Genomic DNA, 26,929 nt, shown 5'->3' with positions numbered 1-26,929 from the left:
GACACACGTACATGCACACACACACACACACACACACACACACACACACACACACACACACACACACACACACACACACACGTCAGGAGACATTTGAATCCACCGCTGTGGTGTTTAATAAATTGCATGAATGTGATCTCTATATGCTCTTCAGTCATATTTACAGGTGTGTGTGAGTGGGTGTAACACAAAGTGGATTATTATAGCTCCACCTTGTGATATTAAGTGGGCTAATCTCATTACAGCAGACTGTTAGAAGAACAGAAACTGTAGCCTATGGATGCTGACCTGAACTAAAAGTTAGGTAGAAATTTGGGTTAAACAAAAAATGCTTGCATTTTTGGCATGAAAATGGATACATTTCAAGTATCCATCAAAATGCAAAATAGAACTGAACATAACAATCAATATTATTATTATGGTATTTTATTTTACGTCAGTCCTCTTACTTAACTACCTCCACTACTTGAATGTGAGTGGTGAATGGAGGTTATGTTGATGAAGGTTGCTGCCCTTGACTGCTGTTGTTTATTTATTTGATTTTATTACGTCCTATCTTTTCTCCACAGGTGGAGGATTCAGTGCAATGAAGTTTGTTTAAATGACTGTCAACTGCGAATACAGATTGTTTGCCAGAGGGCTAATTGTTTAGCATTGACACGATGCTGGAGCCTGAGGTAATGTATATATGTGTGTGTGTGTGTGTGTGTGTGTGTGTGTGTGTGTGTGTGTGTGTGCGGGGGAGGTGGGGTGGGGTGAATGAAAAATTCAACTGAAAGTTTTTACACTTGCTTGAGGTGGATAAACTTTTTTATTTAATAAAAAGAAAAGCATCCATTTGCAATGGGAACACACGGGAACACAAATAAAAACAGGACATGCGCATAGCTTTTAATCACGTGACCAGCTGCTATTTGACCTCTGACCTCAGACAGAGCAGTCAAAGCAGATGACAGTAACATCAACAGGTCCAGGTGGACAGATGACGACTTCAACATATTGGTCTCATATGTAACGAATGGCAAGGATTGGAAATCAATGCAAATACCATGCAAAATGTAAAAAATCTTGCATGGTATTTTACAGCAGAGGGAACACTCCACCCAGTCAAGTCACTCCATCCAGTCAAGGGCTTCTAAAATATGACTTCTTGCTTTGGGAAAAGATTAGCAGAAATGTTAAGTACCGTATTTCACCAATTAATCGCCCGGCCGCAAATAGCCGCCAGGTTCTTATAAACGCCTGGGGTCTGCACCCATTTAGCGTATTAAACGCCCATCCGAATAACCGCCGGGGCGATTATTTGCATCATAATGAGGTAACCCAAAATAAAGCTATTCACCTTATTTTTGCAGAAGTAAATAGTTAGCCGCACAATAACAGTGCGGCACTTTTGTTTTCTGTCAAAATAAGAGCGCTAGCTAACGTTAGAAAAAAAGCGTGCACCGTAATCTTAAATTGCCCAACTATAAATATGTTGGACAGTAACTGTCATCACGATAATGGCCTGGTGCAGGTCTGTGCAAAAATAAATAAAGGCCTGCAGTGAATAGCCGCCTGGTTCTTTTAAACGCCCGGGGTCCAAGTTGATTTTGCATATTAAACGCCCGGGCGATTAATTGGTGAAATAAGGTAGCCAAATTTGATAGATATTGCACTAAACATGCAATATCACTGGTATGGTTCTTTATATGTGACTCATGTCCCAGTTAAACTCAAGTCCCATCTCTGGTGAGTGTACTGTGTTGGTGTGCAGGCCTGTAATGAGTTTTACATGCTGAAATCTGTAAAGCTGTTTTAGCTCCATGTAGACACTACTGCCATAGTTTTCCATTGTCTTACCTTATCATACTTGATACATTCCCCCACATCACCTTGTTGTACCTTATCTTACATCATCAAAGCTCATCTTGTTTTATCTTATTTTATCATCTATATCTTCCATTAGCTGATCTTTTATCACTCATACATACAGTACTTTATTTTACTTCATATTACTATACCTGTTTGTATTGTGTCTTTATTTTTCACTCTTATCTACATTACATTATCCTCTCTTGTATTATCTTACCTCAACTGATCTTTGATCTTTAATTAACTTATCTTATCTAACCTTATGTACTTATTATTTTCTCCCTTAATATCACTTACAAGCAGTATTTTTTTTTACATTATCCTCTTACTCAATCTTACATTGTTTTATGCTATCTGTCCTTGTGTTAAGTAACATTATCTTACGTTATTATATGATAAAAGCACAACTGACCGAGTTATTCTCTCTCTCTGTGTCTCTCTCTCACTCTCTCTCACACACACACACACACACACACACACACACACACTAAATGAAACTCTGTCCATTTAATTACAAATCCCTTTTATAGCTGAGTGTTATCAGTGGCTCAATCAGTTCTTTTATCTCTCTGTGACCTTGTCAATATCAGGTGTGTGTGTGTGTGTGTGTGTGTGTGTGTGTGTGTGTGTTTATGTGTTTGTACATGTGTGCATATGTTGTCCCTTAATTCCTGATGCATTAAAACTAGTTTCTTATCTAAAGTGGATTTGGTAGACTGGCCTCTGAAGGCAGTTTAAGATATCTGCATGGTCCTTGTAGCTCTCTCTCTCACTGTCTTAGTCTCTCTCTCTCTCTCACACACACACACACGCTTTCTATTGTCTACTTAGGTAAATACATGCAACTAGAAGCTGGTCAAAACATTAGGTTTTAACAAGTGATGTGTTGTGAAATCCATCATTACCTAAGGAATAAACAAAACCTGTTTGTTCATTAGTTTTCCCTGCAACATATGCTCACAGCTACCAACCTGTGAGAAACACTGCAGTCTTCTCGGACTTGGCCAAGCGCTCCAGCTAAAAACTAAATGAGCCAGTTCCTGTCCTATTGTTGGTTTCTAGCTCAGGGCAAACACATGTCCTCCAACCGGACTGCTGATCTGAGACCAGTTTGCCTCTTCAGGCAGCTTCTCTGGTCTGTTTGCTTTTTCTCTGAGGTTCTCAGGGGGTAAGCTGCTCCTCTGGTTCAGTTTCATTTCACAAGACAAAACTTCAAGTAAACAATGGCTCATTAACCAAAGCCATGTGAGAGCTTTACTTCCTTCACTGGCCAGAGATGTGCTAGAAAAGCCTTTCTGTTTAAGAGTACACATCAGCATCAGCTGTGTTTGCACAACACTGGATTAGTCATCATTCGTTTGCTTTGTAATGCATGTCCAGATGATGTCTCCACACCAACACCAACAAATGACGTGCTGCCTCCAGACCACCTCACAGGCAAGGTTCACTCTTAAGGCACCATACCAGTGGTTTTGCATGCTTAGCCTCATATTTCTGCTAATCTTTTCCCAAAGCAAGCAGTCATATTTTAGAAGTCTAATATCATTTTCCCTGCCTTTTATTCAGCCATTGGTTTCTATTCATTCACTACAATATTAAAATGAATTTTCAGAGACTTCAAACTTTCTGCACACCAGTATTCATCACTGTAATAAAGTCATCCACATTAGTTTTCCCAAAAGCAGCAGCACTATTGTGTTACGCTCCCTCTGCTGGAAAATATTCCCCGGGGAAACATTTGCTTTCCATTATCATTTCTGTGGTTTATGAATGCTGACAACTTTGTTTGCCACAAAAGCAGAACATTATAAGGTGGCTGTTTTAACCAAAAAATCTAATTTGAAAATCGAAGTATTTTGATTTTAAGTTGTGAAATCTTTAGTATCCCTGCATGGTTGGACAAGGTTTGTTGCAATGGAAAATGTGGGCAAATCGAGGTAAACAGGCCAAACATTCAAAATCACTTGTATTGTCTTTTAACTACATAATTTACAAGCTGTTAATCCATAATGAATCCATGGTGCTTGTAGTTGGGCTGGATCAGGATGTGAAGCTCCAGGACTTGGAGCCAAAGGAGCAAGGTTTTGGTCAACTTTATGGAAGAATGAAAACAAAAAGTGGGCCTGATTTTGATGAACCAATGTACCTATGTTGTGATAGGCACTACTTTTAATAGCTCTTACTGCTGTTACAGATCTGTTTCATATAGGCCCAGGTTTTCATTAGTGTTCGATTTCAGGTTAGAGGGCAAAGTATCATTCAATCAAGTTCTATTTCCTCAGACTAATTTAGGAAACAGAAGATAAAATATATGTTAAATATCTTTAAATTGTACTCAAATAAAACATAAAATAAATTTAAACGAGCATAAAATGGATTTGTTAGATAGTTTACACTTTTGATATTTTGATGTAATCAGTTTCCGCAAAGTTTTGAGCATCCTGAACTTCTGAACAAGTAAAAAGAGCTTCTCCTTGACATACAGAGCTCATTTTACCCCCAAACATCAAGAGACTGAAGTCTTGTCTGGTCTCTAGTTTTGAAAGACGCTTGTTCATACTGGCCTATCTAGAATGACTTGCCCATGGTCATAGGAACAATGGATGAGTTGTTTTACACTAAATTTCCCTTTGAAGTTACTATAATGTGAGCATTGTGTTTTTGGAGGGCCTACAAAGAGTAGTCTTTGATTTTTCCTATTACCAGGAGACACAAGCTATCTTTCTTTCCTTTCATCAAATTTGATTAATACCTTTGATACCCATCACTTTATGGTAAAAAGAGAGCTCACATTTTTGGCATGGAAAATATAATTGAGCTAAGCTTTTCAGGGAATTGAACCCCTAACCACTGCAGTGAAACTGCTTCACATAACATTTCTTCAATGTCAGACACAATTTGTTAAATTTACTCAATACAAAGTTCGAGAAATTGAGTATGGAGGAAAAACTGGCGATTGTTTCTCATTTGGTAAAATGAAACAAATAAATAAATAAATAAATAAAACAAATATTTTGTGCCATCACTCTTCTTATTAAACAGTTAGATTGTACATTTTTAGCATTCTCTAGCTGCTAACTGTAATCAGTATATATGGTTACATCTACCTAAGCCTGCAAAGCTATAAGAATTGCTGGCTGCTAAAACACAAACAACCTTTAAATAAATGACTAACTCATTTATTTATTTCATTAAAAACTAGAGGTTTTAAAAATTTGTCCATGTGGTTGGTAAGCTGGGAAAGCTGCCACCATTCTCCAGTTGGTGTGGCTTATGCTGGGCACCATGGTCAGAGTTGCTTTACTGGGCCTGATGGATGTAGAAATTGTGCCTACATTGACTATTTATCAAAAATCTCTTGTATGATATACAAAATAAATGTGAAAATACATACTGTTTCAGAGATCTGGGGCCCATTTCTCTCACGGACCAGAGAAGCCCTAACCAAGATAAAGTCTGGTCGGACTAAATTTTTAATCCAAGACTGCAGTCCAAAATGTTTGACTGGTGCATTGTGGATCAGGTTAATGAATCTCAAAGTCATTTGTCAACCTAATTTTGTATGCTTTTTTTTTTTTTTTTTTAACTTATGTATGTATGTGTGTTTATTTAGTATGAGAGTGTTGGTCTACCACACAATGAAGAGGGTACAAGCCTGAAACTGTGAAACTGGACTCTGTGCCAGTGGGTGAACAAAGATGAGAGAGAATCAAGTTGACTTGAGCGCGGACTTTCTTTTCTTCTAGTGTATTCATCTGTCTAACACATGGGTTTAACATATTAGTTTACCTCATTGAACCTGCTGGATATGTCAGATAAGGACAACCTGTTCACTTAAATTTGAGGTGAAGATGTAATGCGTATTTATATATTCTATGAAGCACACAATAAAAATCATAATTAAAATCTGTTGTGTGTAAATATCTTCTATATGAAAGCATTAAAAGTACTGAACCCCCTGCTGCTCCAACAGCACAGGCCTTTTGGACAGGGCAGCTCCCAGCGTCATACTTTGTAAACCATGTGATTTTTTTTTGAAGAAGAAGAAGAGCGACTGTACATCGCACAGCAGAGTAGGAGCTATCTGCCCTGCTGAGACGCTTAATTCACTCAGCAGTCCACCTCTCTCTCGCTTCTTTCTCACTCACACACACACACACACACACACACACACACAGACACACACAGAGGAAGGCTCATTGACATTAGGACAACCACAGTGTAATCCCATCTCTGACCCCACTCTGTGCAGCTCGGCACAACAACCTGCACCACTGACCACTAACAGCTGGACCACACACAAACACACACACACACACACACACACACACACACAAATATGATGTGATGTGATGTGTTGGGTGGAGTCAATAGACAGTTATATCCTCTATCCTCAGGAAATCCCATTCACTTACTGAGAAAATTGGCTCTGCTGAGTAGATGGAAGAAGAGTGAGAAAAACAAATTTGTTCCCCTTCTTTTTGGCCCTGTCTCCTTATCCCGGCCACGGCCAAACAAAGTGCATTACTTATCCTCACACACACACATACACACACAGCCAAATAAAGATTATTTACTAAACACAGTGGATGAAGTTCCCAGATATCTATCTTAATCTGTTTTTAGACCAGGCTAATCTGCTTTTAGGAGGGAGAGGAGTGAAGAGGATTGAGGATTTTTGAGCGTGGTTATAGATATATTTTTAATAAAAGCGTCTCAAAGAGTACACCAAGGATGATGATAATAATACTAAAACATTCATCAAGACTTGAAAAAAACAATCAAATCAAAATGTCTCGTTGCAATCAGAATTGATCAGTTCTGCAATAAATATGTAATCTACTTTGTGGTTATGATAGCAGAGGGGGATGACACTGACTGGACCAGATCCCATTTTGAACACAAGGTCAGATCAGATAAGCTAATATATTGGTCTAAACCAAGAAGAGGCTAAAGACAAAGAAGAGGAGAAGAGTGAGAGGGTGGAAAGTGGGGAAGGAGCGCACAGTCTGAAATCTCCTGCAGCATGCAGACACCCAGACAGAGAAGGAAAATGAGTGTTTTGTCTCCTCCAACTTCTCAGGAGGACCTTCAACCTTCCATCCCAGCAGCCTGCCAAACCAATCTGAAACATCGAACACACAGTGCAGGAGGAAAAACACCACAAAAAGCCAACGCTCTCTCACTGCCAGGATTAGTCAAGACTACTCAAAACAAAGCAAATCACTGCAGATGCTTATAATACCTGATTATGTCTGATGTGTTTTTATTCATATGCACTGAAAACTTTCATGATTGCTGATACCCTGCATAAGGTCCGCCACTGTGCCCGTAAACCTAATCAGTAATACTTAAAAAGTGGAAATTAGCTTTGGACCAGTTCCAGTGGTTACTCTGCACTTCTTCACTGGCAAAGCTTGACTGATCTTGTGATTAAAACCCTCCTTGGCATTTCCTGCTACACAGAGCACATCCCCCTTTGTGGTGTTGTACCTAATGTAACAGAATAAGTGGCCACATGAACATATGGAGATTTGGTAGCAAATCTAAAACTCTTCTGTAGGAAGAAGGCCACTCTTGGCCTTCTTGACCATCAGGAAGCTGTTTGCACCACTGTAAGTATAGAGAATGTCACCTCATCTGTTGTGCATGTGTTCATTCTTGATTTTTAGAAGAAAAAATTAAAATAAAAAATATGTTCAACTAGGGCTGGGCAATTAATCGAAAAATAATCGAAACCAACATTTAGGGCCCTTAACTGACATAATCCTGCCCATGTCGGTTATTCCGGTTACCACACCAAGATCCAAGCTATAATAATCGGTAATAATCGTTCATTAATCGTAACCGAGGTAGAATGTTCAATTAATCGTGATTTTGAGTTCTGCCATAATCGGCCAGCCCTATGTTCAACCACATTAGATTTAGTACCAAGGTTAAATTTTTTCAAGAAATTATGATGGAAGCAAGATGTCTCATTTCCTCCCCGTCTCTGTCTCAATACTTGCCCTGCAATGCATTGAGAGCCTAACTACTTTTTCACAGCTTTATTTCACCTCACAAAATATCTGCTGAGTCTCAAGACAAATGGCACCCCTGCATGTGGCCCAAACATGAAATAGTTTGGGAACCTCTGCTTTAGGGTACTCTTGGGTACATCTGGGTAACTGAGCACTCTGAGGGACCTCTGGGTATATATTAGGACTCTCACCATCTAGCCATTCTTTTACTTTCTTTCTGAAGAAAAGTTTCTAAAATAGTGGCTCTTTAAAAAAATGAATTCAGTAAAAGTTTCTTTCTCAAATTGTCTTCTACAGTTGAAAAGTGACTAGTTACACTTTCAAAGATTACCTTAGTTTCTACTCCACTGGAGAGAAAAATATACTTTGTGCAGAGTTAAAATCATCGGATAATGTATGTTGAACTGATTCTGTGGTATGGGAAATATACCAGAAATACAAAAAGGTGACTACATTTTATAGCCACTGTGTTATTTCTTGAGCGGGGCTCTACCTGACACTGTCTGCAGCAGCTCACTGCTCCTCTCCAGTTTTCCTACTTTTATTCAGTGCTCTTTTCACTAACTCATTCTGTCTCTATGTAAAAATCAATTTCCCATGCCAACGAACCATTCATCGTCACACTTTCTGCTCTTCCTCATTCTCCATCTGCTGTCTCATCCTAATCTGCACTGCTGGCTGAGAGCATTCCTCCGTCTTCACACCTCCCTCACACTTCATTCACTCATCTGATGTTCGCAACACAAGGAGAATGTAACCAGTTTTAACTTTTTAACTGTCTCACAAATAATTAGGCCTCAAACGATCCTACAAGCAACTGATTGCTAAAAATCATCTGCCTGTGGAAGCTTTGTTTCATCTATAGGACTATGCACAGTGGACTATGGATCACAGGGATAACAGTCAGTGCTGCACAAAGCACCGACTCTGGACACACAAGGAGAATATGATCTACAGACAGGAAACGCACAACACAGTCAACTATGTCTTGAGACTTTCCATCAAAACAAAACAAAACAAGCAAAAAAAGTTGTGAGAACCAGCTAATGCTGCAACCACAGGAACCAGGATCTTGGAATATCCGTGATGACTTGATGTTCTTTGTGGTCACCTCAGGATAATTCATGTTCACAAGAGGAAGGAACTCTGGATTCTCCTCCATGGGGTACATGCCCACCCAAAACAAGAGAACATCCATTTTCCTGAGTTTACATCGTGAGCGTCACGTTGTTGAAATTCACATGATGGAAATTCAGATGCCCAAGTCTGCATGAATACACGAAAACACAAAATGCTGCCCACTGGAACTGAACCACGGGACGTACTTTGTATTTTGCCCAAAACATTCACTGTGTAAACATTTTGTGAAAGTAATAGTAATCCTTACCATCCTGATATTGAGGTATTCAGTAAAAAATATTGTGATATTTATTATTGTACATATTGCCCCGGCCTAATTGACACCTTTATTTTTCAGTGTGTAAATTACATCAATATCTGACATTAAACCCTGTCTCTGGAGCGCACAATGAAATTGGTTTTGCCAAACTATAGATTGTCAAGTTCCAGTTCCTTATTCATTCCAGTTCAGTATATCTGTACTTGGACTGAATGAATTTTTGCTCGTCCCCTGAGTGCATGTTAGTAGAGGGACAAAGGAGGATGTCGCTAAAGGTAAGATGTTTTAGTTTGCTGATCATTTGCTTCTTCTATGGTTCTCGGGATGTGAATTATTTTGTAGAAACTACAACTTTAACCATTCCTGACCAAAATCTCTTGGTCAGGGTGGTAAGCTGAAAGTGTCCCAATTCTGATTTTGTACTCTAACATGTGACACAGATCTGATGCTTTCTAGTCAGTGCAAGCTGTGTGGAGTCCCATTTAATAAATTCTGATCTGGATCACATACTGAGCTCCGCGACCTACATGCATCTAGCATCTGAACACTCAAACTAGAATTTGTCAGCAGTGCCATGACAATAAGTAAATCACACTGTTAATCTGAAACAACTGTCATGGTGGTATGGCTGTGCCAGTGAAAGCAAGAGACCCAACAATGGAATGTAAGACAAACATTTCATTTGACTGCGATATGGGGAGATGTTTGATGTCTGTTAAAAGAAAAAAGCAGAATTTCCAGTATTAACCTCATCATCTTAAGGCAGTAAATTCTGGGAAAATTCCAGAAGAATGTTTGGGTGAACCGGCATTGACATGTTCACCATTCACCTGTATCAGCAGAGCCAAGGGTGGAAATGGGTGGAGTTTACCGAGGTGTGTAGCGCAAGGTTTTGTGGATATTTAAGTGTTTATGATTCTGTAATGCTATAATCGGGAAGTACAACCAAAATGTTACAAACTAGTAAAATATTTTTTTCTCTAACTTTTTCAAAAAATTGTATTGTAAAGTCATGTCAATTACACATGTTCTGGGGTTACAAAGCCATAAAGTTACTATGGACCTGAGGTATTTCTTACTTGGCAACATGCTACCATTTAGGATATTTGCATATCTGTAAAACAAATTTAATCCAGTGAAAAGGGAAATGAAAACTGTAAGCGTATTATTGGAAATCTTGCCCTGCCCACCTGCCTTTCTTCCTTTGCAGCTCAGGTGGAGAGGCTGCATCTGAATGGTTAGTTCATAGTTCAACGATATTATCCCTCTAGGGGAAATTTGATTTGAGTGCCAAATACAGACCACAGGCAGTCACTTAAAATCAACATCACATACTAACAGCACCATAAGCTGTAGTGCCTCTCAGAGCGCCCCCCACCTTTTTTTCTCTCTCCAACTCTCTTCTTCTGCTGTCTCTCGCCTGTACAGTTCAAACCCTGCTGTCAGAGATTCAAGGCCAGGGCCATGTGGAGGCAGAGTGAACAATGGATGTGCATAGTTTCAGCTGGAAATAATAGCTTGGGCATGCAGTGGCTTGACTGGCTGTCTCACACACACACACACACACACACACACACACACACACACACACACAGTCAATGGCTATGTATGTTGAAGAACACTGCTAGTCAGGGCCTACATTTGCTGGAAAAAACTATTTTCATTGTTCTCCTATTTATTAAAATAGATAGCCATGATTTAACAAAACACTGGTGAAGTTATGCTGAGAGCTGTGTCGGTTTAGACACTCTTCCTAATCGTCATCGTCCTTATCCAGCTTATCAAGTGTGTTTTTACAGCCAAATCACAATTTGTAGATCTCCATGGCTGAAGGGGTGTTGGGTTATTTTTAGCCCCAGTATGGGGAGCCAAAGGCGGGCAGAGAGGCAGTGGAGCGGAGTCTGTGTGTGGATTTCTGTGGTGGCCTGGAAGAAGCAAGCTCTTAGACCATATATGGTGTGATGTCACATTCATGTGCACATCAGATGTGTGTGCGTCTCAGTTGTTGGGTTGGACATCTGACTCTGCACGTGTTCATCATAACAACAAACATGAAGGCTGACGAAGCACCAGATTTATGTCTGGCTGCTGATTTCTTTCAGAAAACTTCTTCCAGCGCCCGGGAGTATGTGAAAGAGCAGAGGCGCTTACGGTGATTTACCAAGTTTTAAAAAAGCCAATATCCAGGTCTCAACCAGACTTCAGTGCACAATCTAAGGAGACATTAAATCCAATCTATGACCTCCAAGCTTTCTGGTGAGAAAGTCATATATCGGATAATGAATGCACAATAAACACGGGCTCTACAGCAACCTCTCCAGTCTTCTACAGCTGTCTGTCTGCTGCTCTCTTCACCCGTCACTCTCATTCAGTTTGTATTGAAATGCTTGTGAATTCATTAAACTAATTAAAAAATAATATCATAGAATAATAATATAAGAGCATAATAGTGTATAATTATTGTCAAATTTCTTATGTTTAAATGCTTTGGAAAGGCATCATCAATCGTATCTCCTTCACAAGGACTTAACCCTTTGAAACTGGAGGAAAATAAATATTAACATACATTTAAATTTGATTTTATTTTTTTTTTTTTTTAAAACAAATAGACATAAAACAAATTTTGTTAAGAGGGTGAACTAAAACCTTTAACTTAAAAGTCTACGCATGGGCTCCTGTGTTTAACAGGATTCACCATATCATGTGCAAGCTGTTGCTTGGGGGGGAAAAGTCATCAATGTCAGCTTCCTAATTGCATTCAAAAGTAGGACATAGTGGAATTTCTAGCAGCCTCTGATATTATTTGGTATCAGGAATTGTGGGAAGGTGTCAACACAGGCAGCAAATCCACTGCTGTTTTCTTTCTTTGTCAGTGTCAGAAGAAGATAATATTAATAATTCCTTATGATGAGACGGAATGCCATAACAATTGACCATTCACTTGGATGCAGCCACTACAATAATTCAGATAGCACACATACATCAGGCTGTAGATGTATGATTAAAATTGGATGTTCGTTAGGAAAAGCATCATGCCCACATAGGTCCAATGTGGCATTCCAGGGTTTTGCTACAGTGACCAAACTTTAAAATGATCTCCAGACTACATTGGAAAGATGTAGGAATGATATCAGAAATGGATACATTGGTATGACGTGACACAAAGACAACTTAACCATCAGGTAGACATGGAGCGATGCTATCAGGGAAGCTGAACACTGGCAACTAACCCATTCTCCCACTTCCAAGACCTGGACCATAAGACTGGTCAAGATTTTGATTCACTCTGTATCCAGTTCCCTCACATCCCTCGTTCCCTCATCACCTTCTGTCTTTAATTAGAACAGATCAGAATTATCACTTGGGATGGGGGGATTCACATTAAAATCACAATTATTTTCTTCTACATTCTGAATCAATTCACAAGTTAAAAAAAAAAAAAAATTAATTTTTTCAGTCACTCTAAATTTCAGTATTCTCATAGCTAAATGTGCTACAGGCTGCAAGTCAGAATTGGCCAGCCAATTCTGAGTGGGCAAAGAAAATAACTCTGTCCATGGCCTATCTCAGCTCCAAAGACCTGCAGGCCTACACCATTGCTGATTATGAAGGCTTTCCTGATGGAGGTCCAGAGGAAAGTTGGCGTGGCATTTGATATTTACCAAACACCCCTAAAAAATCTGAAAAACATTCAGCCTCGTTTCTGTATATTTGTTTGGTAAAATGTTGTGAGACGGGAATTAGCTGCTGAACAGCGGAGCAACTTGAGACAAGCAGACCTGCACCAGCTGAAGCTGGTCTCACATCAAACACATCCCATCCTGTCCAAAAATAATGTAAACTGATCAGTGTAATCTGATCACACCAGGAAGATATATATGGCAGTTAATAACTGAATTGTGATTAATCAAAGAATCTGACTCGTGACCCAAGAATTGTGATTAACTTGAGTCGTGAAGACTATTACACCACTATTAGTAATAGAATCCTAACGATGCCCATCACCAGTCCTGTGAGCTGTAGTCCAGCAATGACAGCCCAATTTTTTTTTTTTTTTTTTTAAATAATAATTATAAGCCAAAGACCTAAAACTACTTTATGGGCCTATTTTCTGCTAGGTTCCCAACACGTACGTCTTTGGTCCCAACATGACAGGAGTACTCGTATGCTTTAATGAGCCTGGGATCCTGGGCGAGTCTGAAACTAAATTAGGCTTGAAAGGTTTAAGGACCCCCACTGTAGCTTATTCACAGACCATTTGAAACACTGTCAGAAAAAGTATGATTTTGACCATTAAAGTTGACTTTGAAAGTTGAAGATGAACGCCTGCCTGATTGCAGATCAGAGCACAATTGAGTTTTGGGGCTATACTTAGCATGGCAATCTTAACGGAGATGAATCAATTAGAAGAGAGCCTTGGAGAAGGAATTGGAGAAGGCATGCTGTGCCGGTTTGAGCCAGGCTGTGCAGCTTAATGTGCCATCTGATCAATCACTGACAACACAACCTCTCCAGACATGAATCCTGTTGGTCAGGAATCTTAAATGTCTCATCTCTGGCATCAGCTGTATACTGTCCTCACACCCTCGTATTAATTTTGCTGCTCTGTGTTTTGCTGTATTGCAAACAGCTTTTTTCCCCTCCCTAACATGTTTTAACGATGAATTCAACATTGCCGCATGAAAAAGTCATATCCATCATCTGATGACATGGCATATCAGCAAAACCACGGCTGTGAAGTTGTGTGGTTTCCGTAAGAAGGCCAAGAAGTTACAGAGAATTGTGAGTGCAGAGCTGGGAACTTTGTAAGGTTCAGTTATGTCCAGAGGCCAATATAAACTTAAAAGTCATTCTCTGGAACTTTCCACTGCAAGGTTGTGGCCTGTGTGTGTGTCAGATATGACGATCCAACTGATATGAACATTACACAGAGGTTTTTTTTTGTTTTTTTTTTTTAACTTTTTTGATTTTTGATTGTAATCTGTATGGCAGAAATATTTCCAATACGGTTCTGGGCAAGGTTAGTGCTTCATCCAAATTCCTGGCCAGGCTGTCAAATTTTCTTGATATTGTCTCAGTGCTAATATTGGCGGACTCTATAATCCTGTGCCATTGTAACCAGAGCTGTACATCCTGTCCTCCTGTTTGAAGGTTTTAGCCGCTGACCCGAACACTTTTAAAGCTTTGATCATTGCCATGGCAATTGACGGCAAAACCAGTACTCAGACACTTTCTCTTTTTGAAAAAAGCTGGATGCAGAGTTCTTGCTCTGGGTTTTGCTGTATTGCAAACAGCTTTTTTCCCCCCTCCCTGACATGTTTTAACGATGAATTCAACATTGCTACATGAAAAAGTCATATCCAGTCATCATCTGATGACATGGCATATCAGCAAAACCACGGCTGTGAAGTTGTGTGGTTTCCGTAAGAAGGCCAAGAAGTTACAGAGAATTGTGAGTGCAGAGCTGGGAACTTTGTAAGGTTCAGTTATGTCCAGAGGCCAATATAAACTTAAAAGTCATTCTCTGGAACTTTCCACTGCAAGGTTGTGGCCTGTGTGTGTGTCAGATATGACGATCCAACTGATATGAACATTACACAGAGTTTTTTTTGTTTTTTGTTTTTTTTTTAATTTTTTTGATTTTTGATTGTAATCTGTATGGCAGAAATATTTCCAATGAGGTTCTGGGCAAGGTTAGTGCTTCATCCAAGTTCCTGGCCAGGCTGTCAAATTTTCTTGATACGGCCTCAGTGTTAATATTGGCAGCCTCTATAATCCTGTGCCATTGTAACTAGAGTTGTACATCCTGTCCTCCTGTTTGAAGGTTTTAGCGCTGACCCGAACGCTTTTAAAGCTTTGATCATTGCCATGGCAAATGACGGCAAAACCAGTATTCAGACACTTTCCCTTTTTGAAAAAAGATGGAGTTCTTGCTCCATGTAGCAGGAGATGTTTGCTGCTCCATAATATTAGCCTATATGCCAGTGTGTGTAACTGACAAGAACACAAACCCTGCTGACTCTTGATGTAAACCACTGTTGTCGGATTGTTGGTTCTCACCAGAACATGTTGCCCGCTGTGAGGAAGTGCTTCAGGGTGAGAAACACTGCAAAGAGCTCCAGATCCTCTATCTGAGACTCCTGCTCCAGACACCACTCACTAACTGTCCCTTGTACAACAAACTCACCGCTGCAGAGACTACCTTGCAGGACAGGACAGTGACCCTCTGTGAGTCATGATGCACAGGGTCCAGTCTGAAGGTGCAGGAAATCAGGGGATCAAAATAAAAATAAAACAAATTAAATGGTCTCAAAAAAGAGGTCCTTTGCTCCTAAACATTTTATTTTCAAGGTATGTCACTGCAGAGCCACACTTTCTCAACAGCTTGGTTCCTCATGCGTCTGGTTCCTGGCCTGTCTTTCACCAGCTGAGGGTGGTTCTCAGGCTACCTGAGAGGCTGCAGCTTTGCTTTTCACATGATGGGTTTAGCTTTAATCTGGGCTGTTTTAAGAGATGAGGGAAGCAGCTGGGACACTCATCCTTGCCATCACCAGATTACTCTGTCAGGCACAACTGGAGAAGCTTGGGATTAGTTTTCATCACAGTCAATCATCATCATTGTTGTTGATTATAATCATGCCTGGATACGAGTTTGGAGGGAATGAAATCCTATTGTTGCCCGGCTCTCCTGGCTGTAATGAGCAATGTCAAGTATAAAATGTGGATCTGCGCACTGAGGTTCAGACACAGTTATATATCCTGTTTCTTGGGAGGTATGATGAATTTTATGCAACTGGTAGGTTTTGTAAAATACAAATGGGTGCTCTATTTGCTCCCCACAGTGTTTTTCTTATTACCTCCATGTTTTTTCTCCTTTTAATAGTTTTAATTCTTTCTTTTTTCTTTTTCTTTTTTGGGGGTATTTTATGGTAATTCCATTTAAAACCTATAATAATAATAATTATAAAGTTTCTAATAGTTTTCTGATGATGTGGTCATTATCTTTTTTAACTAATTTGTGCTAATGTTTTACTACTTCTACTTTTTACAATTTGTTCAGTAATTTTGTGGGGACTTCACACTAATCACCAAGCAATTTCTTTGTTCCAAATGTTTGGATAATTTTGTGGTAATTTGCTTGTCACTTAGTTTTAAAAATATGATGTTTTGAGAGAAGTATATTTGCTGAGGTTCAGGCTCACCTTCGTTCCTTCAGTCCTTCTTACCCCAGTTCCTCTCTCTCTCTCTCCTTGCCTTCCTTCCACCGCTGCACCGTGCTGTCCTTCCCCTGCTATTTTCAAATTCGAGGCACTCTGCTGTGATTAGTAAGGTCTGGAAGCCTCTGATTTTGTTTATCTCTCCGTGCCATTTTACTCTCCTACCTACCTTCCTTCATTCCTTCCTTACCCTTCAGTGGATGAGGGGACATGCTGTGATCAGTATGCAGGCAGGGATGTTAAAAGCCTGCTAGCAGGGTGCTTACAGTTGGTACCAGCTGTACTTTTACTGATCAAATTTTCATCAAAGGCCCAAGCCTCTTTGAGCCAGAGCCAGGACGAGGATGGGAGGGAGAGAGAGAGAGAGAGAGAGAGAGAGAGAGAGAGAGAGTGAGAGAGAGAGAGACGGTGAGAGAAAGAGAGAGCACGAGAGAGAGAGCACGAGAGAGCAAATGTCTCCTCTGCTTCTTTTCCCTCTCTCCTTTAACCCTCTCTGCCCCTCCAACAAACAAAATCCTGCTTCCTGCTCTCTTATGATACATTCACATCATATAGGAAAATACACACTTCAGCCAGTAAATATTTGTTTAAGGTTGTAAATAGTGTTAGAAATACTCTTGTGTTTGCCAATGCACCGCAATTTTTCTGACATCCTGAATTCTGGTGTCACTAACAAGAAAATACCTGCCAAATAAGCAGAATGATATATTCATTCAACATAAAACAGATAAAATGAAGGATTTTTAATCGCATGATCCATTCTGCAATGAAACCCATCAAGTAAAGTGTGGGGAAAAAAAAAAAAAAGCTGAAATGGGTCAGTAAGTGTTCCAGCACCCTTGCAGTGACGCTTCAGATAGCGCTAAAGTGAAATTGAACTTTGGTAGAGTGTTGGGTTGTGCCGGGCATGATATGAGTCCACACATGGTGGTGAAATATCCTTACTAATCAAAAATGGGCCACCACAACTTTATATATGTGCATGTAAATATGTGGTCATTTTCTTGTTATATATATGTTTTCAAAAGAAGCCAAGTGAATTTGTCCACATTTCAAGCTTTTTTCTATACCATTTTCATTCTATAAACACAGACAGACAGTTTGGGCTGACACTGTGTAGGAATCCCAAATGTGTATGTGTCTGTGTGTGTGTGTGTGTGTGTGTGAGAGAGAGAGAGTGAGAATGTGTGAGCGTGTGTCTGTGCTGGTGCACTCTAACTCCTGTCAGTGTTACTGCTGTCATTCGCTTCAAGTTCAGAAATCCCAATGAAGAGTATACCAGCCAAAATACCACGTCTCACCAAAATGAATTATAATGAGATTTTCTAACACAGACACACACACACACACACACACACACACACACACACACACACACACACAATCACAATAACACAGAGCAGGATTTGTCTTTGCTTGCTCCAGCTTTTCGTGTAAATCCAGGCTATTACCATCACACACAGACACACAGTGCTGCTGTTTACAGTCATTAGAGCAGTCAGCTCACTGGAGTGCCAACATGGCTGAACCTACTCTTTACACGCTGTCTGGGAAATCATGTCAAATCAAGATGACATGACCACAATTTTAAAGGAACTGGAAGTCAGCAAGCGACGGGCTACCATACCAACGACAGGCCTCCAGAACTGCTTTGAGTTCACAGGGGGTGACGACCATTCTTTGCCAGTAGTGTTGTCAGTGGACAGTCGATCACAGTGTCTGGAGGCTCTTACAGCCACCAGACACTGTGACACAGAAGTGATGTGCTTTACATTTCAGTTTTGGTAGAAATAACTGGAAGAATTGTGTAATTAGCATGAGTGGTGATAGCCACCATGACTCAACAGACAAAGCAAACAGCATCACCTTCAGAACCTCAAACTCCTATAGTCCCACCCACGGTGTTTGATTGACAGGTGACCTCTGGGAGGTGCAGTGCAGAAACACCACAGTGATGAGCGCTTAGCACCAATGAAGTAGGCAAATTTAAATAAAATAAAATAAAATAAAGTCTGTGCACCTCTTTGCATTTACAGATGTAGCTGGTGGAGCTGTATGTCTGCCTGCTGAGCCTCAGTACCCAGCTTGAGTGACAAATGTATCTGAAATCCTTAATTACAAACCACTTTGCTATCTCTTTTCTATGGATCTGACACCCCGCATCTCTGTTCTCTAAATGCCTGCTCACTAAAACCTTGCTCTGCGCTCCATAAGAGTACTTAACATTATGGATATGATTTGACTGTGATGTTAAAGATAAGAAAATAATGTTAAATGAAACATGATACTGTAATATTGTCATGCCAAGCAAGACCATGTTGGTGTGTCTTTGCTTGGTACGCTGTGTGTTACAGTACACAAAGTACAGACATGCAGCAAACCTATTAGTTATTTTTAAATTAAATGAAATATTGCAAATAGATGATCACCACAAACTACTTAACAATTTCAGTGTACATGCTCGCTCAATCACTTTGAAGAGGGCACTCTCTGCTCTACTTTGGCTCCTTGTATCAACACATCAAAGACAATCTTGTTCTTCCATGTGGCCGTAATTGGACTCAAATAACCTGTGCTAGCTGATAACTGAACTCATTAGGGTGATAAACAATTTCTTTTAACTGATCAACTGCTACCGTCAAGATGATGCATGGACTGTGTTTTCGGGCTCCTACCTTGGTTATCAGAGTTTAACGTAAAACAGAGGATAACCTGATGATAAATAAAGAGAAACAGAAAGAGAGCCAGGCAGACTGTCAGGTGAGATAGAGAGGAGAGGAAGAGCAGGGAAAAGAGAGAGAGGGGAGAATCCAATCAGAAATGCAATCCCACTTTTCTTGTAAAGCACAGGCGAGAATGCACCGGGGGAGAAAGAGCGAGAGCGCAAGAGAGAGAGAGAGAGAAAGAGAGAGAGAGTGTAAGAGGGTTAAACAGTCAGCAGCAGCAGAGAGAGACGAGAGATGTCCAGCGCAGCAGTCACCATTCTCTGTCAATACTGTTGTCAGTGGGGAGTCAATCACAGTGAACAGCTCAGACTCCCACTGAGCCGAGAGTTTTTTCTTCTGTCTCTTCTTTCGTATTTCACTTTGCCTCCTCTCATCTTTTCTGAGAGCTGGATACTGACTGGATGCTCCAAATGTTAACTGTTAGCCTCCTGCCATTGATCTGATGTTTAAATATATAATTGTGCTCTAATGTTTTAAAAGTTTTTTGCATATATTCAGGGAATTTGCCACACACACTATTTTCTGATGAATTTAATTATATTTTTTGAAAGAAATCACGTAAATTTGCTCAGGTTTCAAAGGGACGAAAACACATTTTATGTTTGCCTGTATTTCAATTATGATCGGTTTGTATTCTCATTTTAGTTATCCTGTGAATTTTGTAATTTACTCATTTTAATTCATGTGCTGTTCATGCTTTTATTTTGTGTGTACATATTTATTGATCTTGCAAAGCAGGCTGTAACTTTGGCAGCTGCTCTGTAAATAAAGATTATCATTGTTATAATCAATATAGCGAGCGTTAAGCTGTAATTGCTGCTAACATTCCAGGACATGGCACATATAAATAACTTTCCTCCAGACTTTCCATGTGTGTCGAAGTGCTGCAAAGCTCATTGAGCTTGGAAATGGGTTTTGGTAGCCTGAGAAGTCCCCGTCTGACTCCTGCCTGCGCTATCTCTGCCTGCTAATAAAGAAGCACTTAGCCTCGCAACCCCAGTCACTCCCTGCTAGGATGAAGCTGTAGATTATATGTATGCACACAAGGGTGTGTGTGTGTGTGTGTGTGTGTGTGTGTGTGTGTCAGAGAACAGATTACAGTAGTGTCGACAGCTGTCAATATCAAAGCTACTTGGAATGAAATCCCCCTTGTGACATCAGTCCCAACTGGAAATCAGCTCTTGAGATCTTGAATGCTTAAAATGCCTTGAGGAGAGCAGGTTTTGCCTTTTTTAGGGCTGATCTGAAGTGTTATTCAGGGCCTTATCATTCAGTTAGTGGTTGGAGCGTGTAATTAAAAGAGAGAAAGAGAGAAAAGATATTGAGGAAAAGAGAGTGTAATACAAATCCCGGCATTGGCAGACAAGAACAAGATTTGAGAATAAAACCCCTGCTGATGCCGTTTTCACAGCCTCTTGTCTCTAAGCAGATTCACACACACACACACACACACACACACACACTCAGTAGGACTAATGCTTCTGAGTTTGAGTGCTGAGAGAGGCCCAGTGGAAGCGCTCCTCTATCTCATCTGTCTGAATAAAGCGACTCTGGAACAATGATTTGTCAGTGCTCAGACACTTCATGACATTTTGTGCCCCTCGTGGCTGGTGGGAATAACCTCACTTTCCTTTTCCCCTCTTTCTCAAAACTGAAGCTTTGAAACCACAACAGTGAAACGATAACATATCTGAGGTAGAAAACGGGCGACCTCAGCTTCACTCATGTTCTTGCCAATGCGCACAGAAACCCCTCCTTCATGCATAGCCACCTCCCAGAGGATGAGGATCATCCTTCTCCTTGTTCCTTATAGCGGCCCCTACACAGGCCCTCTTCACTCTGTAATCCTGTGTCTCAGACAACAGCTACCATCCCAGTTTCAGTCTTTTAAAAATGCATATCAGTTTGATATGGCAAGCTGTGGTACTGTCTGTATTTGTTTTATGTACATGGCTGCATATTTGTTGTGTTTATTATTTTAACAGAGAACATAAATCAAGTAAGAATGGCTTACTCAGTCACAGCTACACTGTTGCCAGAAATTTAGTAAATATGTGGAAATAATATGGCAAATAATATTAGCTGCAGCTCCTTTGCCATAGTCTGGGGTACAGTGAACTGATGCAGCAGCTCGATAAACACGTACATATTCTTGCAAGCATGAATAAGCAGACTATGATTATGACTATGAGTACTGGCTGGAAAAGATGCCTGAAAGAGCTGTCTGGAGCCTGGCTTTCAGCACCAGAGACAGCAGCTATGAAAAAGATATTAAAATAAAGAAACATGTCTGTGTTTGCAAGAGAAACAGAGGAGACAAACTGTGGATAAATAACTTTCATATGAGGAAACGGATTTCCAATTTTGTATGCCTCTACACAAAGACCCCCACGGCATCTGTGCCGTAAAAGGCTGGCCGTGGCATTTTATGTTATAAATTAATGATGCCGCTTTCAATATCCAGATTGTGGCTGAATTTATGTTCAGACAGAACTGAGATATGATCTCAATGTGACCAAGATCTGTACCTCCCAGTTAATGTGAGCTGGCGTGACTCTATGCACCAGGTCGGATTGAAAGACAGGCTGAACCGATCAAAGGTGCCACAAAGAAGTTACAACGTGTTTTTCAAAGGGTGTATAAAGGGTGCACTTTCTTTTGCTGCATCAGCCACCAGCCATGATAAATCAGATTTAGCGGGTCATCTGATTCAATTTCCATTCCCTCCTCCCATACTGTAGCACTACTACTGGAGATCTTCTAAAGGAAGGAGACAGGAAACCCCTGGGTTTTGGCACTGGACCTTGTGCACCAGTTTAAGCCAATCATATCAGTCTTTGAGGTCATGAAGCCATCTCTTAAATTTCTCAGCAGTGACATCTCAGCTGTACTCCCTCACTAAAGAACAATGACTGTTGCCTCCACCTGGGGGAGGGTCTCTGGTCCTACATCAGAATGCCCTACAATACATATACATTTGGCTGCATATGCAATTTTCAGCAATGCTGCTTTTATTGGCAAACCAAGGGTAGATACTGTTTGTCTCATTTACACTTGAAAAAGGCCTGCAAATTCTTGATAAATCAACCCCAGGTATCCTGTCAAGGCTTCCCATAAGCATAAAAAAGTACAGTCTCTTGTTCTGAAAAGTTACATTAATGTATTGGTTTGGCTAAGTTCCAAGCAAACCATATCAATCAAAGCCACATAGGAGCATGCATTTACTTCACTGGTCAGAAATTTTGTGTAGAAAAGGACTTTCTTCAAGGGTAGAACATATCCTTTAACCATAATTCAAAATGCGGTTTCCCCACAATCTCACACACTGCTGGTGGTTGGGTTCTGTCAGTCCAAACAAAACTCTCCAGCATTAGTTATGAATCTCAGAGAAGCAACTGTCACAAGGCTATTCTCTCAAACCCATCCCTCTGAGTATGTCAAACTAAACAACAGCAGTTTGCTGAATGTTGCTGTGCTTTCTGTCCTAGAGGCATCACATTTGACAACTTGGGCTCTAGGTGATAATCATCTATACAGAACTGCTCAAAAGAGTGTCTTCTGCTGCTGTTTTTTCTTGTATTTAAGTCCTCACATTGCACCTAAGACTTAAGACAATGTTTGATTTTGTCTTAACAGTCCTTGCAAGTGTGTACTAGAACTGTGTCACTTGCGTGTCATATTGCAGGACAATTTCTCGTGAGATTCTTAACACTCTCAGGACACTCTTAAGTCTCTGCAAATGAAAGCAAAGACTGAAAACCCTTGGGAAAGTCCTCTAATTTGGGACAAATTAGAGGACAACCAGCTCATGGTTGAAATAATCACTGCAAACCTGACAACATAATTTAAGAACCAAGAACCAAACCAGTTTTTTTCTGAGTGGTATATGTTTGTCTGTGCCAGCTATAAATAACTATTAAGGAGTAGCACTGCCCTCCAAAGTTTTAAAGTTTCAGGCATGTTGCACCTCAGGCTACAACCAAACCCAAAACTGATGTCATTATTCACTAGGTGTCGATGGCAAGATCCTCTGTTAGGCCTTTTCAACCAATAAGGAACTGGGTCCGTTCCAGTTCCAGAATCTAATTTTGGACAGTTCTGAGCTGTTCATCTGAAACTAAATTGGCTGAGAAGCCAAAAAGTTGGCTCCCAGCTGGAACCAAAAACAGTCACACGTGAAGTGGGAACTGTGACAACAAGAGTAAGCATGTATTAATCTACAGGGAAAGATGGAGACAACGATGGAGAAATCAAAGCGTGAGTAGTAGTTTGCCAAAGAAATAAAACTGTTGCTTTCAATTTGAAAATCTCCTTAATTTCAGAGAAAATGGAAAGAAAAACTAGAAAAACTTAATTGCACTGCTTGTTAGAACCCAGGACCAAGTTATCAGCAAGTTAAAGAACTGAAGTACAGAGACTACAAGAAAGACCTAGTGAAAAGTGGCGCTGGATGGGCTAGTCTGGGGGAGTATTATGAACTCCTCGACAGCGTGCTGGGTCAAAGACCAACAAACCAGCAGACTGGGGCTGAATTCAGCTGCACTACCCTCCAAAGGGCAGTGCAGCTGAACTTTTGTACCATATGTGATTTAGTGTGTATATACTCTTTAAGAGGCTAGGATTGAAAACAGAATGTTTTTAGTTCTTACGTTGCTGTCAACTCATTCTTATATGAGTGTTGGACAAGAACCTCTGTCCTAAAGAATTTGGTAGTGCCGGAACACAACTCTGCAGGAACATTAAGGATTTTGGACACATAAACTCATTCATTCAATCATTCATTCACCTCCCATTCTTTGCCCTCTGCCCTTGATTTCTTCAACCAGCCTATACCCAGCAGTATTCCTCTTACGAGTCGTGTTCACTGCAGAGAGGATTTCATTCAGCACAACAGCGGGCATTACTTACCTCTTTTCCAGACAGGTAGTAGGCGGACAGCAGGCCTCCAACAAACCGGATGTTCACCTCAAACACCGACACCTCCGCATTCTACAGCCAAGAGGACAAAGAAGAGAGCATGAGTAGTTATACTTACATGACAGACAGTTAAAAAAAAAAAAAAAAATCACCTCAAACACTCAAACAGACAGAGGCGAGTCAGTGTTTTAGTACACATCTTCTGTCCTCCTACCAGTGAAGTAAGAATAAGCGAGACAGCTCAACATCGGGGCATTCCTGGGCTCTTACGCAGCCTCAGGTAGGGTAAGATTTCTGAAGGCTTTTGAGGCCTATCGACATATTTCTGCAGCTGCCGATAGCTGTTGATCTGTAATTTTGTATGAGAGTGCCTTCTTGTGCAAAATGATTTCCCAAAAATTAAATAGATTAAGTATGTTGCCCAAATATTATTCATGTCGCATGGAAAAATATCTTAGAAAAATAATAATAAAATAAAAACAATGACTTGCTGTGCTCAGGAAAGAACCTCCATGGTCCGATATTGCAGAAAATATCACAAATGGGCACAAATATGTCTCTGTGTCTCTGGTTGAACTGTCATTGTGAGCAACACATAAGTTTCACATGTATTTCTAAAGTACAACAGGGGTGAACAAGCTGCAATTCGAAATGCATTTTGTTTGTTGTAAAAATATCCTATTTTTCATGTTCACAAAAAATAGTTGGAAGAATTGATTTGAACTGATGCAAAATTGTCTGGATGATTTGCAGAGTGTATGACAATCAACCAAAATCATCTCATCTATTTTAGACAGGATCCTCAGAGCTATCTTTAGACCGTTTAACTCCTCTGAGAGGTCAAGAAAGGCAGCAAATGTTGCTTTAGAAGGAACATTAACACTGAAGCAAGTGTATATGTTTTATAGTTCATTTCGTTTGCATTTGCACTTCTGATAAACCCTCTGCTGGGAGTGATGCAAAATGTCTTACCGAAAACATCTAAGAAAACATTTTCTATTTCTGGGTCATTTTTGACAGACAAATGAGGAAACAGAGTAACAAAAAGCGCAAGTTAATATAGCCGCTTGTCCCCGCAGCTGAACAGAGCGGCTTTATCTTTCTCTCTGCGTCTTTCTGTGCAGATTCCTGACTCAGATGAAGTCTTTGTGCTTGACTGACAGCTCTCATAAGCCATCCTCGCTGGCGACTGGAGACAGAACACAATAGACTGTGTCCTGTTGAAAAAAACAGAAAAACAAAAAAACAAATTATATGCTACAGACAAAATGTGTCTTGTCATTTTTTCCCCCAGCTCCGAGTGACTGATTGAGCAGCTAACTCATCCTAATTAAAATGGAATGATTTCCTCCCTAACTGGCATGCGGTTGAAATGCAAAAGGGCAATATTATTTCTTCCTGCTGGCTGCTGTCCATTAGTGGCACGGTGTTAATAAGCTACAATGGTGACAGATATGAGGCTGTAGTAATGAAGGGGCCATTTGGGGAGAGAGAGGGAGCCCGAGACAGTCATATTGTAGATGCCATTTAAAATGTAAATGCTGAGACCTGCAAAATGGATATTTGTGTTTGTGGGATGGCGCATTGTGCTACTAGAGTAAAACCCTCTGCAGTTTGAAGAAACTCTAACTGAAGGTTACAGGCCAGTCCCTACTGAATGCAAATTCCCCTGTGCCTTCAGTTGACTGAGGGGAAACGAGCTGGAACAGATAAATATACCAGAGAAGAACCAGGCCACATATTCCAGAGGAAATCCACCCTAAAACACATTCACTTCTTGAGTCCATTTGTTGTCTGATGCTGTATTTTTCTTCTTCTTGATAGCTGACAAAACTCAAGTCATTGTCACACCCTGTCAGTGGTCAGTTTGCTGTGGTTTTACTCAGTGGAATAGTTGATATTTACTATAGTTGATATCATTAGGGTAAGGCAGAGAAAAGAGATGTTTACTTCATGGATTTTTTTTTCTTCTCTCACTTTGTACATATATGTTTGGCTGACATGGAGCGCCATCAACAGCTTTGGCATTTCTTCATTGTTGCAGTGCTCACTAAATACCGGTATATTTCCTTGCTGCTCCTCATCAAGCCTCAATTCATTTTGCTCCTGTGTTACTAACTTCAAGCTGCTAGCGCCACCAAGTTGCTTATGTCACTTATGTTGCTTATGTTGCTTAGGTTGGTTCATGTTCACGCACAAATGAACTGCTCCCGAATTCATTTGTAACCAAGAGAGACCACCTCCTCAACAGGGTAGTGGTCCGGTTGTTTCGGTGTGATGGTTTCACACCTGAACGGTGCCAAGAAGGAAAAATGCACCAGAATTCAATTCAATTGGACTAAACAAGGCAAGTGTGAAAACGCCCTTAGACAATATGATGTCTTGTTGAGATATTTCCAGTGCAGCAACGGACAATGGAGTTTCATAGCATGAACCTCTTCATCTCTGCTGGGGGGTTTCCCACTGCTGGGTGGAGAAGCTTAACTCAAAGCCACAGAAGTTTATTACTCAATTTAAATTTTAGCACAGATCCCAACGTTTCAAATATGTCCTGGTGAATTCCAGGTTAATGTGTATAACACGATGCACAAGACCTCTGGGTAGTTTCTATATGACGTGATGCTGCAGCAATAAAACAATGTTGTCTTGGGCCTAAATATTTCACATAATGTAAGTGTGATGCAGCTGCAACCAGCAGATACACAATATGGGCGTGACACTGTCATATACTACTGAAACAATGTGCTTTTTCTAACAGTGATGCTACTTCAGGGGGAATTTAAGGGAAGTCAGAGT

At 40.3% G+C, this 26,929-nt stretch overlaps 1 protein-coding gene across 2 annotated transcripts in view; it reads right to left on the bottom strand.

The window, feature by feature from the left end:
* Positions 1-26,929, bottom strand: part of man1a1 (mannosidase, alpha, class 1A, member 1) — a 189,210-nt gene that overhangs the window by 67,591 nt on the left and 94,690 nt on the right. For both annotated transcript variants that reach the window (XM_030046877.1, XM_030046878.1), the window contains exon 4: positions 24,125-24,205. In XM_030046877.1, coding sequence (XP_029902737.1) covers positions 24,125-24,205 — 81 coding nt within the window. The remainder of the gene's footprint in view (positions 1-24,124; positions 24,206-26,929) is intronic.

Source organism: Myripristis murdjan, chromosome 24 (assembly GCF_902150065.1).
Source record: "Myripristis murdjan chromosome 24, fMyrMur1.1, whole genome shotgun sequence".
In the NCBI taxonomy this organism is placed as follows: domain Eukaryota; kingdom Metazoa; phylum Chordata; class Actinopteri; order Holocentriformes; family Holocentridae; genus Myripristis; species Myripristis murdjan.
Note: the sequence above shows the minus strand (reverse complement) of the source record. Positions and strands in the feature narration are given on the sequence as shown.